The 20,300-nt window shown below is 39.9% G+C and overlaps 3 protein-coding genes across 3 annotated transcripts in view; 2 read left to right on the plus strand and 1 right to left on the minus strand.

Moving 5' to 3' along the window:
- Positions 1-18,288, plus strand: LOC149106874 (tripartite motif-containing protein 2-like). The gene is made up of 4 exons (XM_089298827.1): positions 1-1,262; positions 9,371-9,655; positions 14,135-14,354; positions 15,750-18,288. The coding sequence occupies exons 1-4, from the start codon at positions 29-31 to the stop codon at positions 15,847-15,849; spliced, it is 1,839 nt and encodes a 612-aa protein (XP_089154953.1). The 5' UTR covers positions 1-28; the 3' UTR covers positions 15,850-18,288.
- The window catches only part of LOC110068320 (E3 ubiquitin-protein ligase TRIM71-like), a 120,439-nt gene that overhangs the window by 57,929 nt on the left and 42,210 nt on the right, over positions 1-20,300 (plus strand). The gene's annotated exons all lie outside the window — the stretch shown is intronic.
- The window catches only part of LOC149106875 (uncharacterized), a 17,636-nt gene continuing 13,930 nt past the window's right edge, over positions 16,595-20,300 (minus strand). Inside the window, exon 3 of the mRNA XM_089298818.1 lies at positions 16,595-19,929. Coding sequence (XP_089154944.1) covers positions 19,684-19,929 — 246 coding nt within the window. The 3' untranslated portion in view covers positions 16,595-19,683. The remainder of the gene's footprint in view (positions 19,930-20,300) is intronic.

Here is a 20,300-nt window from a genome sequence, read left to right on the forward strand (position 1 = left end):
ATCTGCATGGTTTAAATTAGCAGCCATCATGGCTCAGAGTAAAAGCATTTATGATGATATTAAGAAAGAACTAGAATGCCCAGTGTGTCAAGAGCAGTTCAGCGACGGTAACGAACCGAAAGTCCTTCAGTGTCTACACACATTTTGCAAATCCTGTCTGGAGGGTTGGTTACGGCAGCATCGTGGAGGAGCGTTGACTTGCCCAAACTGTCGACAGAGAACTGAATGTCCCAAAAACAACATCGACTGCCTACCATCCAACCTTACATATAAAAATCTGATAGATATTTTAAAAACCTACAGCAGGAATGGAGATCACGGGGAAACGTTTTGTGAGCGTCACAAAGAGAAGGTCAAGTTTTACTGCGAACAGTGCGAGATTTGCATTTGTTCTGATTGCGCCATATTGGATCATCGCGATCGAAATTGTCACAACATCATTTCGCTTGAAGAGGGAGCAAAGAAGCAGAAAGCAAACATTGAGAGAAAGATGACAGCGCTTTCAGCGAATAGCTCTCGTTTAAAAAGCTACGCTTCTCTTCTGGAGAAACGAAGAGCGCTAACAAACAAAAGTATCGAGGAAGCGACGAAAGAAGTCCACAGGGTAGCTGAACGCTGCATAAATTCGATCCGCCAACACGAATCAAGCGTGACAGAACTGTTACAGACGCAGAAGTCAAGTTGCAATGATGAGTACTCCAAGGAGCTGTCTAAACTAACCGAAAAGATACGACAAACGAGGAACGTCGCTGCCCAGAGCAAAAATGTTCATCAACGGAATAATTTACAGGAAATGTTGAACATAAACCAAGTGCTTGATGAAAGAATTGCCGTGGAAGGTTTACCGGTGCTTACTTATCCTGAGTTTAAGTACATTTCAGATGATGCGTTGTCCCTAAATTTCACTCCAGGACAGCTCTATATAACCAACACCGAGCCGTCACTGTCTGTCGCGACAGGTAATGGGCTGACCAAAGGTACACAAGGCAACGAAGGCACTTTTACGGTAACAACAAGTGATTCAAAGGGCCAAGCAACCTACAGTGAAATCGACAATGTCCGTGTCGACATCAAATCCAATCAAAGGGGAATTGAAGATATTCGGTCCGTTGTGAAGGACTTAAAAAATGGCCATTATTCTATATCTTACACTCCAAAGGTTGCTGGAAATTTCAGTGTGTCCATCAAAGTAAGAGATGAGCCAATCAAGGAAAGTCCATTTACACTGGTGATTACGAAGAATAATGGCAGTCGAAAGCTGGGTAAGCATAGGCTTGTAGATTTTAACGTAATACGTCACGCATGCTGGCAGTCTCGCACCTTGGGGAAGGGCGAAGGAACCTTTTCACCCAGAGAAAAGGCGTACATTGAAAGCCGCTTTACTACCTAGGATGTAACGCATTGCATAGCGCATGAGATTACAGCGCTACCTGATATAAATAACAAATTAAGATGGCGAGCTCGGGATTCCTAAGTATGAGATGTTTCCAGGAAACTTCGAGAAACGAGAGAAGGTCGACCTTTTGTGAACAACCTTCTCGATGCAATGCATGGCTGATAGTGTACAATAGTTCAGTTTAGATTAAGGTGTTTGTATCACTATAGTATAATTGTACCACTCAACTAATTGCTGTTTATTTTTATTTTTTTTTTATTTTTAAATAAATTCAGATAAACAGGTTAACAAACATTTGATCAGAAGGCGGGTTTTTGACTAAACTAGCCTCAACAGTAACTAAACGTAGATATTATTGGAGGAAATCTTATTCTGTTTGAGATGAGTGAGATAAGCAAGTGTTCTAGAGAGGAGACGTCTCCTATAGCCAAGAAATGTTTAAGCAAGATGTAATTTCTAAAATTATTTCATCACTTAATTTTTTTTTTTTTTTTTTGCAATTTAATTTTATTTACAGGATTTACACTCGCATTACTTACAGCACCTCTGTTTATACTTACAAATATACTTACGCTATACTTACTTGAAACTTACACTACTCATACTTACACTACTTCCAATACATTTATTACAATACAATAACACTAATTAATATATAGCGCGTTTATTTAAATGCTTTTTTTTATTGTTTCTACATTAATTGTTCGAACCTATTATTTTATAATTTATGATGATTCAGTATTATAGTAGGGTGACACACAGCTTACTAAAGTAAGATATCGAGAAAATTTAAAGGAAAAATTGTTTGATATTAGTCATTTTGTGGTAGGCTGTCGGTCAGTGGAAAGAAAAACGAGTAGCTGGGGATTTGGGGGAGAAAAACAAAGGAATGGTCGGTTCCCACTGGGTAAAATTATAATCTGAAAAGCTTAAAAGCGAGTTTTAAAGGTTTAAATCAATACATTGCCGTGCACGATCGTGTGATCAGCCGCACCTGAAGTCGACAATAAGAAAACAAACAGACAAACAAACAAAAACAACAAAAACAACAACAACAACAACAACAACAAAAACAGACGTTAGTCGTCTCTTCTAAGACCCATTTACAAACACTGATAAGTGCCAAGGGCGTACTGGATAACCCAGAGTCCTTGTGATGTGTTCGTGATTCACCTCATGAGACATGTTTGTTTTGTTGCCACGATTTAGCACGTGTACATTCCTCTCCAGGTGCCCCACCAAAACTAGTACCACAACCCCGGGTTTTTGGCGACGAGTACCAAGAACCAGGTACAAGAACCGGGACTCATGGTAATAAAATAACCCTTTATAGTATATGCACACTCAGCGATCTTGATTTTTCAAGCAATCTGATTGGTTAGTTATCTCGGACTAATGAGCATTCCTCACCTCCTAGTGAGTGAATAATGCATGACCTAAGCAAAAGCAAAATGGCCGCGGTAAACTCGCGTTTCGCCAGTGTCCTGAGAATACAAGAAGATGCTGTACCAGAAAATATACAGAAGGCTATGAAATTTGGCCTGAAAGTTTTCAAAGGATAGAAAAAAGTTATCAATGTTCGACCTTCGAGCAGTTTCAGGAAATGTCCTTGGCAATCACTGATTTCGTCAATTTCAACAAACCCCGGACCGACAAGTCGCTTTTCACTCGGCATTGGCAGAAATAAATGCCGCAAGTTTCTTCGGCAGACGCATTAAGCCCTATTCAACGAAGCACGTCCACAAGTTTTCAGGAGAACGTCTGCGTGCAAGGGAACATCCAGTCCTGCTCACACGCGGTATAATTTCCGGTTGATATTTCGCCAGCTGCTCTTTCGATTTCCATTTCAAGTGGAAATGAAAACATTAAAAATGTTTTGCAAGCAGACTTTTGATTTAAATTGCTGATTGGGCGGTGTTGAAGGAGCATTTTGCTAGATCGCGACGAGGATTTTATCGAAGATTAACCAGATTTTTCATGTTTCAAATTTCTATAAAGTTTATAGTAGGGTGACACACAGTTTACTAAAGTAAGATATCGAGAAAATGAAAAAGCAAAATTGTTTAATATCAGTCGTTTTCTGGTAGGCTCGCGGTCAGTGGAAAGAAAAACGAGTGGCTGGGGATTTGGGGAAGAAAAACAAAGGAATGGTCGGTTCCCACTGGGTAAAATTATAATCTGAAAAGCTTAAAAGCGAGTTTTAAAGGTTTAAATCAATACATTGCCGTGCACGATCGTGTGATCAGCCGCACCTGAAGTCGACAATAAGAAAACAAACAGACAAACAAACAAAAACAACAACAACAACAACAACAAAAACAGACGTTAGTCGTCTCTTCTAAGACCCATTTACAAACACTGATAAGTGCCAAGGGCGTACTGGATAACCCAGAGTCCTTGATTTTTCAAGCAATCTGATTGGTTAGTTATCTCGGACTAATGAGCATTCCTCACCTCCTAGTGAGTGAATAATGCATGACCTAAGCAAAAGCAAAATGGCCGCGGTAAACTCGCGTTTCGCCAGTGTCCTGAGAATACAAGAAGATGCTGTACCAGAAAATACACAGAAGGCTATGAAATTTGGCCTGAAAGTTTTCAAAGGATAGAACAAAGTTGTCAATGTTCGACTTTCGAGCAGTTTCAGGAAATGTCCTTGGCAATCACTGATTTCATCAATTTAAACAAACCCCAGACCGACAAGTCGCTTTTCACTCGGCATTGGCAGAAATTGACATGCTGGCAGTTGCGGACCTTGGGGAATGGCGGAGGAACCTTGTAACCCAGAGAAGGCATACATTGAAAGCCGCTTTACTACCTAGGATGTAACGCATCGCAGAGCGCATGAGATTTCAGCGCTACCGGATATAAATAACAAATTAAGATGGCGAGCTCAAGATTCCTTCGTATGAGATGAGTTTAGATTACAGTGTTTGCATCACTATAGTATAATTGTACCACTCAACTAATTGCTGCTTATTTTTATTTTTATGTTTTGTTTTGTTTTTTTTTAAATTTCAGATAGACAGGTTAACAAACATTTGATCGAGAAGGCGGGCTTGTGACTAAGTAGGCCTGAACAGTAAATAAACGTAAATATTATTTAGGAAAGTCTTATTCTGTTAGAGATGAATGAGATAAGCAAGTGTTCTAGATAGGAGAAGTCTACTGTAGCAGGAGCCATAATCGGGGACGGAGACCGTAAGCGCGCGCCATTTCAAGTATTGGGGTTGTCCCCATGATATGAGACAATAATTCTATTTTTAGAACAAATTGCGCCATCGCCTGCGGCACACGCGCGTACATGCTGCGAGGATTTTTGTGGATGTCGCGCGGGGGAAATGGCGTCCGAAATTCCCGAAATCTTTCATGTTTTTGGGCCACAACTCAACGCGTTTACGTCTGTTGGAATTTTGCTTAAGTATTTTCGTCGTAAGCTGCTCTAGTTTGAGTGAAGTAAGACAGTGTCGAATTTAGATATGTTCCGTTTTAAGCTTATATATATCGCTGACCAAGTTGTGTTCCGACGGATGGTTCTTTTACATGAGCTGTACATTACTCCACTTCAATTTTCCCATATGTTGAAGATTAACAGCTTTTCCATTACACAGCAAAAAACTAGCTGGATATATTTAGATATAGCAGAGCTTCAGGACTTCATAGTTTCTTAGCTCCTCTTGTCACACGTTTGCGACTGGGAATTTGCCAGTCTATCGCGACTGAAAAGTAAAACAAAATAATTGCTAGTTTGAGTTTCGCCTTAATTGTAAGCAACGCTTGATGTTTCATCAAGGCCCAATAACTTTACGTCCGCAGATACTGCTCAGTTTTATTCGTGTAAAAATCCAGTAAATTCACTGTTGTCGATGAATAAGAGCGCCCGCCGATGCGTGTCTTGTACAGTCAGTAAACATGACAAATTGTACTTCCGCCGCACTTTCGTGTGAAAGCGTACATCGAACTCAAACAATAACTCTATAGTTTTTAAATATGTTTAAGATTGATAAATGTTTGAGAACATAGTAGAAGCTAAGCTGGAAATATGCGAATAAAGCAGAAATAATCAGCAAAGTTACGATGACGTTTTCTTTAATCAACTTCGAATAACGATTTCGATTTTGTCTATTTTCATTTTCGCAGTGTAAAACTTCACTATGCTTGTGTTGAAGCCATGATGTTAGTAGCCTTTTTTGCGTTCGTAAAATTTGTTACAGCATCTCAGCACAAAAGATAACGAAAGAAATCTTTGTCAAGATTTGTTGACAATTGAAAACACCGACTCGGACTTGAAAGTGCACGAGCTGCACTATGCAAATGAGCTAATTGTACGCGTCAGACTTTCCTTTCAAAAGCTTTTGCAAACTCACCAAGCAAGCAGAAACAATAAGAAACCATCAAAACAGGTTTTGGTTATGATTAACCATTGTCTGAGAAACTCACAAATTAACTCGATACCAGAGTCGAGAGTTTTCTTGCTATATTCTTAAGTCAGAACAAACGCAAAAACATACGCGTAAGCTTACAACTAGCGCGAGCAGATCTTATTATTCATTCCCAGCGCGAGATTGAAGTCTTGTTTTCGACCCTGAAAAACCCACCTTTTCCGTTAGCTCAGAGCATATAACTACATATAAGCGCCCTGGTTCGTATTCCCTGCCTTATTCCCTGCCATCGCTGTGAAAAATACGCAAGATAATCTCGCAAGGTCTGTCAACTCTCACCATTTGATCACGCAACGTGACAACATCCACGCGAGTGCCCCCGACATGTGCGTGGATCCGCGCGAATATATGACGTCAGGATGGCGCAATTTGTTCTAAGAATAGAAAAATTGTCCCATATCATAGGTGCGCGCGGATCCCAAGACTTACGGTCTCCGTCCCCGATTATGGCTCCTAACTGTAGCCAAGAAATGTTTAAAGTGCAACAAACCCCCAATTTTTTTTCCTTTAATGAAATCTACTAGTTTGCCCTATTACTTCAGCGAAAAAGTTATCTCGATTGATAAAATCCCCGCGATTCTACAGGCATTTAAAGTTGTAATTTCTTGCCCCACGACCGAGCATAGCGGGATCTGGGTCGGGCTTCTTGTGACGTCATCAAAGGACATTGCTCAAAACACTAAAGAGACGTTTGGCTAGGTTTCGAGCGCTGTGAAAACATATTTGGGGTATTTGTGCTTCATATTTTATCAAAAATGGGCAAGACTGTTAAGTGAAAGAACTGTACCATCTAGTAATACAATTCGGAGTCTAGCTACGATTAGCACGGCTACGATGTATATATATTTTTTCGATTTCGAAGTGCGGGTCGCCAGTCGAGCCCGCATCACTGCACTTAGTCACGGTCGACAATTTGCCGGCCCATTTGACTAATCTACTTATCTACATACAACACTTCTTTAAGTACTCTTACCGAACCCTTGATAGTATATAACGACGAGAGCATATTTTTCCACTAATTATTCAAAAACGCGCAAAAATTCGTCCTTTTGCTTTGTTATTGCCGACCGACCGTATGTATACAAAGTCAATTAGTATGTACGACCATAAACATTGATTGCGAGTTTCACAAATTTGCACTTTTCGTACTAGTAATTGAAAATCCTTCGACAAGATCTTGACAAAAGGTTCAGTATGGTATCAGTTAAATGAATATATTTCTCCGTCACTGTTCTTTTGTTTTGAAAGTCTTTTTTACGTACGCGAATAACCTGAATGCTGCGATTCCGTCCAAAACCTTCTCCTCCAGTGTCTCCTTTAGCTTCCTTTCAGCGCTTCAATCTCCGTCGGTAAAGTCGAATCTAAATAGTTTGCTTTACTTTTCTCATATACTTAGCAATGCTTCATTCGTTTCAAATTGTAACTGAGATATATTTGTTGCTCTAAGAACAAAACAATTGTGTATGCAGACGAGCAACTCAAGCGCCGATTGTCGACCCCTCATACATACATACATACATACATACATACACACATACACACATACACACATACACACACACATACACACATACATACATACATACATACATACATGCATGCATGCATACATACATACATAAACTTTATTTAAGCTCGAATTTCAGCGTAGCTTGACAAGCTAATATTTCCGAGAACAAAATATTTGATAACGAAGAATTAAAATAGAAATTGCTAATTACATCTCGATGTCTTCCAACTCGACACGCTTGCGCTCATATATGCATCCACCTTTCAGGTTTGTGATGTCACGATGTCACACATGTGGCTTAAGAGCAGGATCTGGGTACGAGATCCGGCTGCCATAATAACGTGCCAGAGATCAAGGCTTTTTTTAAACTTTTTTTTTATTTATTTACTTACTATTTTACTCGGTTCGGTCGTTTCCCTTGTTTCGGTGGTTTCGTTTCGCTCGTTTCGCTCGTTTCGGTGGTTTCGTTTGGGTGGTTTCGTTTCGTTGTTTCGGGTTTTAGTACGTGCCGTTCTCCGCTACATGGAAGCTAACGGTATGACAAATGAAAGAATTGAAAGCCCACCTGCGTCAGAGCTTGACCACCTTTTGTCCACTTTTTTTCTGAACACACGCAATTTCCGGTTTTCAGCGCGGTATACAGCAATACTTAATTGAGAGGAAATATCCATTCAACATACTCAAGGACAATGAGTTTGAAAAATCGAGAAGCGTACAAGCCGCGAAGTGCAAGTCACTGGTTCAGTAGCACGGCAAAGGAACTCACTCAGAACAAGCCGCAAGATTGACGAAAACGAAGAAGGTGCTCTTTTTGAAGCGGGAGAATTCGGCGTGTTTGCACTTTTCTGTTTTTTTTTTTTTTTTTTAATAAAATCGCCTTGAAGTCTCGTTTATATCCAACATGATTTACGTGCGACAAATTTGTTTTCAAACTCGTGGTACCTTGTTCTTTCTGAGTTGCTCACGTCATCAAAAACACGTTACCGTGGAAGCCCTTTGAATTCAAGTGACCGGAAGTGCATTTTAACAGAAAACAAACAAGCACGGCCTGAGTGCCATATAATAAACTACTTACTAACCTAGCTAGCTTGGACCGTACTGGGGAATATTGGCCCTCAGTCGTTTTTGTACGGACCTCGCTGCGCTCGGTCCGTACAAAAACGATCTCGGACCAATATTCCCCAGTACGGCCCTCGCGCTCGGTTAGTAAGAGGTTAGTATTTTTCTTATACCGGCAGTTAGTCGCAAAACAAAGTGAAACATATTCAAGCAGTTTTAACGTGTAGTACAGATTGTATTATTGATCTGGTTTACGGGGGCTGCCGTCAGCGAAACGCTATCTTGCAACAAAGAAGGGGTGAAGGTGGTGTGAGGAAGATACCTGTACTTTTTTTATATTTATTCATTATTTATTTGGTTATTTATTTATTTATTGGTTTGTTTATTTATTTATTTATCTATTTGTTTATTTATTTATTTATTTTTTGTTATTGGAATGGTTACCGGTAACATACAAAGATGCACTAGCAAAACAAAAAGCAACTAACACTACTTACAATGATAGAATTACAATAACCTACACTTACACTAATTACAATATATACAGTTGCCCAACTAAGGAAATAAACGGTGTTTACACTTTTAGTAATATGGTACTCATCTAATTTCTTGTAGCTCAGCCGAAAACGGTACTTATAATTAACTTAAACCGCATTTTGTGAATATATGCTTTCTCTAGCTGTATTATGTATTGTTTCACTTATTTCTTAATGTTCTTAATCTGGGCGACACAAAACAGAACAAAGCAACGAAAGAGAAAGAAGGATGCTCTGGCTTGTTTACCGCATACAATAATACCCGTGTAGATTCAAACGTAAATTTTCAATCTTGGCCGGGATGTGCTCATCTTTACTTTCTGTCTGCACACATAGTTTGCCAAGATTTTTCATAGTCTAGTTCGATCTATCATTGCGGCTATTGACTTTGACGCGTAAAATGGGCTAAGCCATTTTCTTTAAACTTCAGATCTATTGGAATTCAGCGACACATTTCAAAGAAGTGTCCAATCACATTGTTCAATATGTCAGAGTGCATTCAGAGATCCTGTTCATCCACCAAAGTGTGGGCACACCTTCTGCAAACGTTGTGCGAATGGCACTAGTTTGTCAATGTGCAATCAGGAATGGTGTGCATGTCAAAGAAACCAGCCGGCTGGGATTATGAGTTGGAGAACAGAGAAACAATCGCTTCCTGGACACGAGGATTGTGAAACCATTGTTATTACCTACAACATCCCCGCAGGAAAGCAAGGTGCATAAACATAATTTGAATAAAAAGAAGAAACAGATAACTTTGCTATTCTTTTCAAATTTGAGCCGCGTAATATATAGATTTAGGCCAGCCTAAAAGCGTAGCTCCTGGGCTGGGCTGTTCAGAGCCCGATTAAGCTAACCCAGGAAAAGGTAGAATTTTGATTTGAGTTTTGTAACTTTGCCGTGAGGTTTTCTGTGTATTGTTTGGCCTTCTGTTTTGAGTTTTAATAACCAATACACAAAACAAAGCAGCAAAAAAAAATTGTATAGAAGAAAAAGTTGTAATTCGGTTAACTTTTAATCCTGGGTTAGCGTTAACCGGCTTCCGAAAAATCCTGCCCTGTTTTCAACAAGTTAACCTGACATGAGCCCGCGATCCAATCGAATCAGCGGTAAACCTAAAAAAAAAACACGCGACCTCGATGAGCTGTAAACTTGAGCCCGCGACATGGTCACATGATACTGGTCAGCGGATACCTTGTTTTGACAGGTGTCAACTGATCATAACATGGATGTCCAATATCAAAGAAGTACACGGTAAATCAAGGCTGCATGTCTCTGTCAACTTATTATTTGGAGTATGGCCGCCATGTTGCGCGACTCCGCCGTCGTGCGAACGCGCCCACGAGCAATACCGCTAGCCATGATAACCATGAGAAAATCAACTCGTGGGTTTCCTCTTCTTTCCTATTTGAGTATGGGGCTCCGCTTGGCGGCGCTTCGGGCTGTCGGAGCTCCGCTAAAAAATGCTGGCGCAAGCCATGCGTGTAGCGCTGAACATCGCATTCAACGAGCGCGAGTGGAATAATTGAAGAACCTCGAAATACAGTATTGCATTTTCTACTAGATTTTTTCCTAGATCTTTATCAATTTTGTCTTGATGAGGATTTAGTGACTCATTTACTCCGGACGGTGGCCATTGTCAGGCATGCTGTGATGACTGAGATCTTAAGGCCACTAAGCATGCATGCCTACCTACCTACCTGCTTACCTACATACATATCCTTTATTTAAACATGATAAGATTTAAAGCTCAAAGCTTGTGGGGTCGTGTAAAATTAATTACAAATGAATATAGATCTATATTTAAAATAGGGATAACATTACTTACAAAATACACTCACCACATTAAAAACAGGATCTAAAATATACACTAAGGTTAAAAAAAGGAAAATGTTAAAACGAATTCAAATTAATTACCTCTAAGTAGATTGACTTCAGCATTTAAACAAAAAATAGTTGAAAACCTTTAAAATCATGGTAGTGCCTGGGCAGCGACTGTGCGCTAAAATCAAGTTCCTTGAAATAAGAGTCCTTCTTCACTTTGCGATAAAAACAGTAACCTGGCCTGTGAAATGGGTCGAGACAGCGTTCCAAAGAATAGCGCCTCTAAGAAACTGCGAGTTAAAACGCGGGACAATTATGTTGTTGCTCCTTCTGAAGTTGTACGCAGTACAAGGTTTATTTGTCAAGTATGAAAGAGCCGCAGGTGCTTCACCTATAAACACGCTATGGAGTAGTTTAATTAATCGAAGTTTATATTAAAAGGTTAAAGTATTCCAGATCGAAAGTCGGTATACTCCCTCAGTAGGTATATCGCGGGGCAAGTTGTATATTATTCTGGCTGCCCTACGGTGAAGTATTTCCAGCGAATGTAGAAGGTTCGTATTAGGGCAGCCTCCCCAAACGACCAGTCCATATAGAACTGATGGTAATATTATCCTGAAGTACAAGTCCAATAGGGCGTTTCTACTAAGGAACGAACTCCTTTTAAGGAGATTCAGTTTGTTAACAAAAATCTTTTTTAAATCTGTGAGGTGATGTGACCAGGAAAGTCTGTCGTCGATAGTAACGCCCAAAAGACGTCATTGATGGCAAGGCTTCCATCTTCTCTCTTTAGAGGTCCAATTCTGTTTCTTCTAACAGGGTTTGTCGCTTCTGTAATTAAATTCCAGTAATCTGCTGCAGACTTAACTTCAGCTAACTTTTCCGTGAAGTACCGCGCCTTCGCGTTTCTTATCTCAGATTTGATCTCACTTCTAACTTTCTTTTATCTTGCATAAATTTCATGATCTTTAGTGCTACGGCTCTCTTAAACAGCTTGAACCTTAAGTTGATCTTTCGTCTGATGTCATTATTTGGTTCTGTCCTCCTGTACCGGTTCACTGATACAAAAGACCCAACAATGTTCAACAGCTAAACAAGGATTCGTAAAGAAAGGAGTACAATGGTTATTCCCTCTGTGTACCGGTACACCAGGACACAACCACACAACCCATTATTTATCGAAGGAGAAGATTCACTCCGGATCTTGATGCGCTTCAAAGGTGCATGTAATGTCGCAAATATCTTTGAATGACTTGTTCCATGCCCAGAGAACATCGTCCTTATCCTCAAAAATCCGAGCGACGTGAAACGGTGCAGCTGTAATATCAACCCGAAATTGATCAATCTGAAACTGTTTATAGTTTCTTATATTTATCACTTTTGGCGGCGGCCGTTTGAGCTTGAGATTAGGAGTTGCATATATTAGGCAATGGTCAGAAATTCCCAAAGGTAGAACACCTTTACGGTTGATTAGGTCAAGCTTTGTTATGACTATCAAATCAATCAACGTGCTTGATCCGAGTGTGATCCTGGTAGGCATATTGACAGTGTTTTGCATACCGTTGCATAATAGTTGAAACAGAGTCAACAATCTTCTCGTTTTAGATTGAATTTCAAATCCTATTTTGCTCTCGATACCTTGAAGATCGCAGTTAAAGTCACCAAGTAGGATGATAGTGTCAGATATCATCCACGCCTTCTCGAAAACACCATATATGTTCTCAAAAAAGTTTGAGCATTCAAGTTCCACTCTGCAAATAACTGAAAATAATGCAGAAGTAGTAGGAAATTTAATCTGAACCCAAATTGCCTCAAGATCTGTAGAAGCCAGATCTCTACGAAGGGTCGTCTGCAAATATTTAGCACAGTACATGATACAACCGCCTCCTTTGCATTTAGTCCCGTCTCGGCGAAAGAGCTTCATCCCATCTATGTACAAAAAGTTATCAGAAACTGAACCATCCAGATGCGTTTCTGTAATTGCAATTATATCAAAACCGCAAATGAATTGTAGTACTCTTAGCTCGTCGATCTTGTTGCGGATACTACAAACATTCAGATGAGCAATTTTTAGATCCTTTGTTGAGAAGTTAAGATGTAGGGCAGCTTGTTGGAGATAATTCTCTGCGTTCTGCCTAGTATTAGATTTATCCAGCGAAGCTACGGCATTAGTGCTAGGTTCATTTTGAGTGTAATCCTCTTCCATTAAGGACTCATTCCCAGTTTGGTCGAAAAAAGAGTCACTGAACTTAGGGAGGGAACAAAAAGCACACTCTCAATCAAGGTGATGGTTTTCCGAGTCTTACGTGAAACCATTGTTCGCACGCAGCGCACAAGATGGCGTCCGGATTGATTCGGACGGACCTCTGGCATTCACCGCAAGGGAACTTTATGCCTGTCCGCGATGGGCCAGGAGCTGGATGAATATCACCAGAGAGCTTCTTTAGTTGGAATGAGCATATTCCTGACACGTCGTAAGGAACTCGGCAATTCATAAACGCTCTGTTCGTTCTTCTTTTAGGAACAGCCGCGGAGTTCGGAACCATAATAAAAGCGCTATCACGTTCTATCGTCGTACCAGTCGCTTCCAGATGCAGACACGAACAACGGTAGCCAAATTTGTAGTAATCACCTTCGCGAGCAGATAAAAGAAGTAGATAGGTAGTGAGAATAAGCGAAATTACACGGGAGCATAACATGGCACGTTTGTCCTCCATGACTTCACCACGCACGCACAATTTGCTGGAAGTGAGTCATCCAGTACTCTATTTTCTATATTCCATAACTTTTGAAGCGTCAATTGAAGCACATAACAGATCAATCGCGTATGAGAAAAAAAATTATTCGATCGATAATGTGCGTCAACAGGGCTACATATACGCGAAAAAAGGACCCAGCCTGAATAAGGCGGCTAAAATATAAGACGCGAACTAGAGGCCCAGGGTGCATCTCACCAAGTCCCAGCAATCATAATCATGGGCTTCCGTAGCAACAATTTTTGTCTCTGTTAAGATGCAACAAGTCCATGAAACGTTTAGATGAGATTTACACGCGTCCATAAAGAAGTTCAGCTCAAACTCCTTGTCTTAAAATAAGCCGAGTCTTGTTTTAGACGCGCCTTAAGCTCGTTTTAGTCGCGGAGCGGGATTTTGTACCATGGTCAGCTCGCGTTTTGTCTTGGCCTGGTCTTATTTTTCTCATAATGAGTAGTCCTAATATCAAATCGGGTTTTTTATAAGATCAACGTACTCTTTAGTTGCTCTATTGAACTTGTTGATCAGGAAATTTATTTTCAGCATTCTGTGCCAATTTGCTTCTATTGAAACGTATCCCCAGCCTCTCTAACCTTAGCCCTTTTTACCTTTTACAGAATGGGAACATCCCAGACCAGGTCATCCTTACGAAAGGCTTTATCTCACAACATACCTACCAAATAACGCTGAAGGGCAGGCTGTTTGTGAAATGCTTAAGAGGGCGTTTGAAGCACGGCTTCTATTCACAATTGGTAAATCTTGTTCTACGGGCGAAGATAATCAAATCCTGTGGAATTTCGTCGAGCATAAAACTAATCTGTTAGGAGGGCCATCAAAGTAAGTACTTAGTCAAAGTTAGTTAGTGTATAATGTATCTAATACCGAAAATATTAATGCCTTTTTGCTATAGTACAACAATAATGGCGCAGGAAAAGTGCAGGACCGCTAGTTGTTGATAGGTCTCAAGTGTTTCTCAGTCTTAAACTGTCCCATACATATCCAACAGATTACTCTTATTTATTTCATATTATATATGAAATCGTATCTCTTCATGTTGTCTCTGTGACATTAATTTAACAGAGGCTTCGTAGCAGTAGGAACACGACGTAGTGATTATAGATACGTCTCAGCTGATAAGCAAGTTGTAAAGTAAGGCCAGGCAGTGCTTAGGTGGACCTAATTTACCGTCTGTTGTAGGTTTCGATATCGTTATGGAGTAATTGATGGAGTGAATATATGAAACACACTGCTATATGTAAACATAAATGAATGACATGACCCTTGCAGTGTGCAAGCAATTTGAAGGCTGCAGGTTCGAAGGCTACAGAAGCCTGTGTCCTCAGGGATACCGCTACTCATTGTCGCCCAAAGTGGTGACTGTCCCTCTTTGCCGGCGGGGCCATGGCACCAGGAAAATGTAGCTCTGGAGACACATGATTTGCTTGGCTAGATACATGAAAATCTCTACATGTACCACCTACAGACCTTATCCAATGGAAGTTTAATAAAAGTTTAATACTGGCCGGAAGAGGCATTCGTAGCTTTTTGTAATGGAGGACTTGTCTGACTGAAAGAGCTACCCGTGAGTCACTATTAAATTTCCTGAGAGGTCATTAGGTGCTGCGATTGAAGGAGTATAGTTAGAAATCAACCCGCGATACCTTCGGAAAGGAAACCAGCGTTTGAATTAATGATAATCTTGGTTTAAGGGTCTAGCCAACCCAGCAATGTGTCTCCAGAGCCACCTTTTTATCTTGCCAATCCCCCGCTAGCTGAGAGGGACTGGCAGTTCTGGGAACGGGAATAACCGGTGCGTTTCCCTACCAGCCGAGCTTCAGCCATGATTCATTCAGAGCGAGTCAATTGTAGACATTTGAGGTTCTAATGTTTGACATAAGGAGTAGATGATGTGAATATTTGAATGAACCTTTTTGAACCTTGACAAAGATACTTACCTGTAATCTTCGATGGACCAGCATCCTATCTGAGGGGCGTATGGAGCGCAAAGAACTGGCACATATCCTAGACATGAGTCACTTTCACCAATGACAAGCCTAAAAACAAATAGTCACAAGAACATAACTTGCTCATCTGGCTATAGTGAGGATTTAAATATACTCTGCACGTCCACGGGCTACCAAAAGTAATACTTGTTGAATCCTGAGTGTATTTCCCAAAACGTCCTTTCGGCTCGAATAATTTTATAAATTGTTGTCACATTTTTTCTTGCAGCTATGGGTATCCAGACCCTGACTACCTTGGCCGAGTGAGGTTGCAGCTGGCAAGCAAAGGAATTAAAGATGACACTTCACCCGCACAGACTAAAGATTGATCCCACTGAGGTTACTTACTCTTTGGCAGAATGATTACTTTTTTGATGACAGAACTGCTTGAGAAAGTGCATATTGCTAGTAAACACCAGCCGGGGGCAGGGTCTTGTTGTTCAAAACACGATTTATACACTCAATGATCAGCTTAAAATTTAATTTCAGTGTGGTAACTTTTCAGCTGTTGAAGTTGTCCCGCGGTCTAAATGTTTTTGTCCTTCAGTTTCTTCTTTGGCCAAGAGAAGATGAAGGGTATTGCCAAGGTAATCCCTCTCAGGCTATTTTAATATGATAAATGCTACCACGCAAGTGGCGTGGACTCTTTCGCGAACGGGAAAAACGCACGTGAAGCGGCTTGGGCTATTTACGTGAGCAAACTTCGCGTCACATGGATTAGTTGGCTGGCTATTTCCAGATCATTCTGGAATGTCCGAAACCGAGAGTTATCTAAAAGTAACTTGAGAAGAATTACCTTGGAAATAAGGGTTATATGCGGGCTTTTCTCTCTTACCCTTTATCTGCTCTGGCTTCAGTCTCAAACTCCACGTTACATTAGCGGTGAAAACACTTTTGCATGTATACTATGGAAATCTAAATCTCGTTGCAAGTTTTATTCGGATTAGCGTTCATCAGCTTTCGAACAACAAGGCGTGCCCTGGATGGCAAATTTGTACTTAATTCAATTCAATTTTATTTACACTTATTTTAGTGACGTAACGGCTTCGTGTATTAAAAAATACAAACTAAAAATACAAAAATACAAAATTCATTTATTAAAAAATACAAAACCAAAAACCACAAAAAAACGCAAAATTACATTTGATAAGAAAAAAGTGTGTAATGGCCAAAGGAGTAAAAGCTTTCGAGTTGGCCACCGTGACTACAGTTATTAAGCAATTAGATTATGAGCTCGAGATTTCTATCTATTCTATTGACGAGGGCGCAGCCCGAGTCAACTATCACGTGATAGAAATCGGGAGCGCATAATCTAATTGTTTTAGTATAAATCTACTAGATGTTCAAACCTTTATCTAGATCCTCTTCACAGACACTGAAAACGCCAAGAAGCGGCCGTCATTTTGTTAACAAGAGCACATTGCTACGCTACTCACTATCCATCACAGAATAGACAGTGAGTAGCGTAGCCAATCAGAGAACGGTACTCGTGATAGAACGATGGTAGATTTACTAGAGAGTAGAATATATAAACTTGGCGAGAGTATGAATGTAGTAAAATATAACGGATACTCATATCTGCCTACATAGGAGAAACTGCTTACATATATATATATATATATTTTTTTTTTTTTTTTTTTTTTTTTTTTGATTAATTGAAGGTCATGCATTTAATCTCAAATCCTCTTAAATTATTGAGGCCAGTACCTTAAATCTTGTTCTGGAAACTAAGCTGTACAACGTTTGCTTGTAAGCATATCTGGTATAATTATAAATTATGAACTTTCGAGGCTGGTAGGATTACAAATTAGATCAGAGAGAGCAGCGGGGATTCTTGTTTTGGGGTCTTTTGGGTGTAGATGTAGCTTTTTGGCTCATGTAGGGATTCAAGCGACAAAGTTAAAAAAAGAGATAGAGATAGCTTATAAGCACTTTATAATTCGGCGGCCAACATTGAAACAATTTTTAACGGATTTTTTTCAAATGAAACTTGGCTGTGCTCCAATTTCCCTTAAAATTACAACTAACCCTAACCAGTTTCGAAATGCAAAGTTACTTCGATATTAATTAACTCACCCACCCCTCCTTGCTGCACATTCGCTACTACCGAAAATAAGCTCACCATCAATAGCGCCTCTTTTATAAAAGAGATTAGTTGTTCTTTTTTTCAGACTAAAATGGTAAAGGATCGTATACAGCTTAATTTACACAAGCCTTTTGACTTGCTTTTGGTAGTAACTAGCGGAGTTTGATTAGAATAATGAAATATGACATAAATATAGCTATAGAATGTAGCTACTAGGGTGCATTGAGTTGTTGCAGAAATGTCTAGTGTAAGAGACATTATTATAAGTAATCGCACGACATCCAGCGCTATTTGTTATTAATAGGTACGAGTGAGGTACTTGACTAAATGGTCCATCGTCGAAGTAAGTCACAGGGATAAGACCCAGGGAGAGCATGGCAGGTATCTACAGTAAACTATTTTGAATTTTGGTGTGCTCGTGTCTTGCACCACGTTTCCGCAAAGGCATAAGGTAATAAACGAAACAGTAACGATTCGTTCCAACGACAAGTACTTTTTTTAGGACACAACACTGGGGAAATCACTAGAGTGGTAAAATTTAGTCTTTAAATGTATTCTAGTGTTGCGTCAGTCTTGATCACGTAAATTAAAACATTTTGTCACATGGACACTATTCATTAAGGAAGCCAACACAAAGTATGGAACCCTTTAGAAGTAAAAGTAACCTTATCTTAAAGCTAAATACTTTCATGAGTTTTCTGGCTCTGCTGCATGGCTAGACAGCGCAATCATTGTTCATACAAATCGTAGGTGAAAACGATATTTACGTGGCCATAGAGAAAGTAACCTTTTGCTAATCGTTAGAAATCACAGCATCACTGACGAGACACTCGCAACGTGAAGTGGCAATTCATTTTCAGATCACGTGCTAAAATTCGAACTGCTTCAATTTCAAATGTTTAACGGTGTTTTTACCTCTCTACTGATTTTGATAGTAGATCGCATCTCCTCAAGAAGTTCCCTTTTGAGTCTAACAGAGATTGGACTTGTAACAGCCTCCACTCTAATAAATAAACTGCAATATACAGATTCGTCGCAAAACGTTTCCAAGTGCTTAAGCTTGCCTTATCTTGTACTCAGTAAAATTTAAAACGCATGTTATTTTGAAAATAAAAGCGATTTCGTTAGGTGATTGAGTGGAGTTATTTCGAAAAACAAATTAAAAGATTTGAACAGAACGATATATATGCTGTGTTGCTGCTGGTCTTTGGATGAGGCTATGAAGGCGGCCCAAGAACCACTTAAATAGGCGAACTTGAGTGGACGCACTATTTTCCCCTAAGGACGAAGAGGATTAAGACAAGCATATTCTGTTTAAAGTTAAGTTCCGCTTTTTATGCCAGTCAGATTCTCAACATGAAGGAATTGATAGTGGTAAATGTTAGGAGAACTTACCACTTGCCACAACCGGTACCGATAGGGATAACTTGCCCAAGTACGAAAAACTATTCATGACGATGACAGAAGTGAATTAGGGCCATATTTAACAGGAACTGGGCCAGTCATTGAAGCGGTTTTCAAAAAATACAAAGCCTTCACATTTTAATTAAGCCTACTGTTAGGCCAATTTGACCGCCTTCTCCAGCTCCATAAAATTCGAAAGTATATTAGATAAAGAAGGGGATCCTTCTGATCTACGAATTGCCGAACAACACGAGCTTCCTTTGAATTTGACCTTGGGCCTTCGTTCAATAGCTTTAAGATGAAAAGGACTTTGAGTGCAATGCATAAGTTGTTGCTGATGTCGTTTTTTTTTTTTTTTTTTTTTTTTTTTTTTTTTTCGGAAGGAGTAGTAGAATGGCAGCATTTTCCCGACCATTGCGTGTTACCGCTACATTAACGACAATAAACTATTTTCCAAGAACGCGGGTCGCATCTACTTTATAAAGGATTCTTTAAAACTTGCGTGCTTTTTGATTTTGCAACGCATGAATTACCTTAAAATGGTGTTTTGTCTTGCCTCTAGTTGTTAGTTTAATCTGTGGATCTCTTTAAGTTGGATCCGTGGTTTATTTAAGCCAAGCGCAACGGTTTTATCCAGGAAGGAAGGTTGCTTTTGTCAGTGCAACTTCCGAGTTTAAAATAAGTTTCCTGCAAGTAAAGTTCTCATACGAGGTAATACTCCTGTGCTTCTAGAGTGCCCTTCCAGCTCACTAATCACCTCACTTGTGGTTGGACGTTCTTCAGGGTTTCTTCTGACACACCGCTTGATGAGTCTTCGCAAGGTACGATCAGATACCAGTCCTATCTGATTACAGATTTCATGAGGAAGTTCTCTGATACACATTTCACAAAGCAGTACACCAAAACTGTACGCATCCATCTAGAGGAGAAAATCAAGTATCACTTGATAAAGAGTGCTAGTATTGATCAGTCAAAGTATAACTGCTGGAACGTGCTGGAACTGTTATCAGCCACCTCAATAAAGCCAAAGCAAACAGTCTTGAAAAGTGATTTGAAGAGTTCTTTTTTTCGGTCAACCACATTATGGATGGAAAAAAAATCCGGCAAATCTGTCACGAGTAAACATGGCGGAATGTACTAACTACTGAGCTCAAGCACACTGATAGGGAGGTATAAGCTATAATTATTTATTACATGGCTTGTGTTTGTAGCCGATATAACACGCGCTCTGATCGGCCAATTGGAGGGCATTATTTTCTCGTAATGCCCAAGGGCCTGTTACGGGCCCCC

Source organism: Orbicella faveolata, unplaced genomic scaffold (genome assembly GCF_042242905.1).
Source record: "Orbicella faveolata isolate gen_17 unplaced genomic scaffold, um_ofav_v1 contig_3, whole genome shotgun sequence".
Taxonomy (NCBI): domain Eukaryota; kingdom Metazoa; phylum Cnidaria; class Anthozoa; order Scleractinia; family Merulinidae; genus Orbicella; species Orbicella faveolata.

Excerpts from the sequence above, each read along its gene's own strand:
- LOC149106874 (XM_089298827.1), top strand. The coding sequence starts at position 29 with ATGGCTCAGAGTAAAAGCATTTATGATGATATTAAGAAAGAACTAGAA. Across the intron at positions 1,263-9,370 it reads TAATGGCAGTCGAAAGCTGG|ATCTATTGGAATTCAGCGAC; the intron begins GTAAGCATAGGC and ends TTTAAACTTCAG. Across the intron at positions 14,355-15,749 it reads CTGTTAGGAGGGCCATCAAA|CTATGGGTATCCAGACCCTG; the intron begins GTAAGTACTTAG and ends TTTTTCTTGCAG.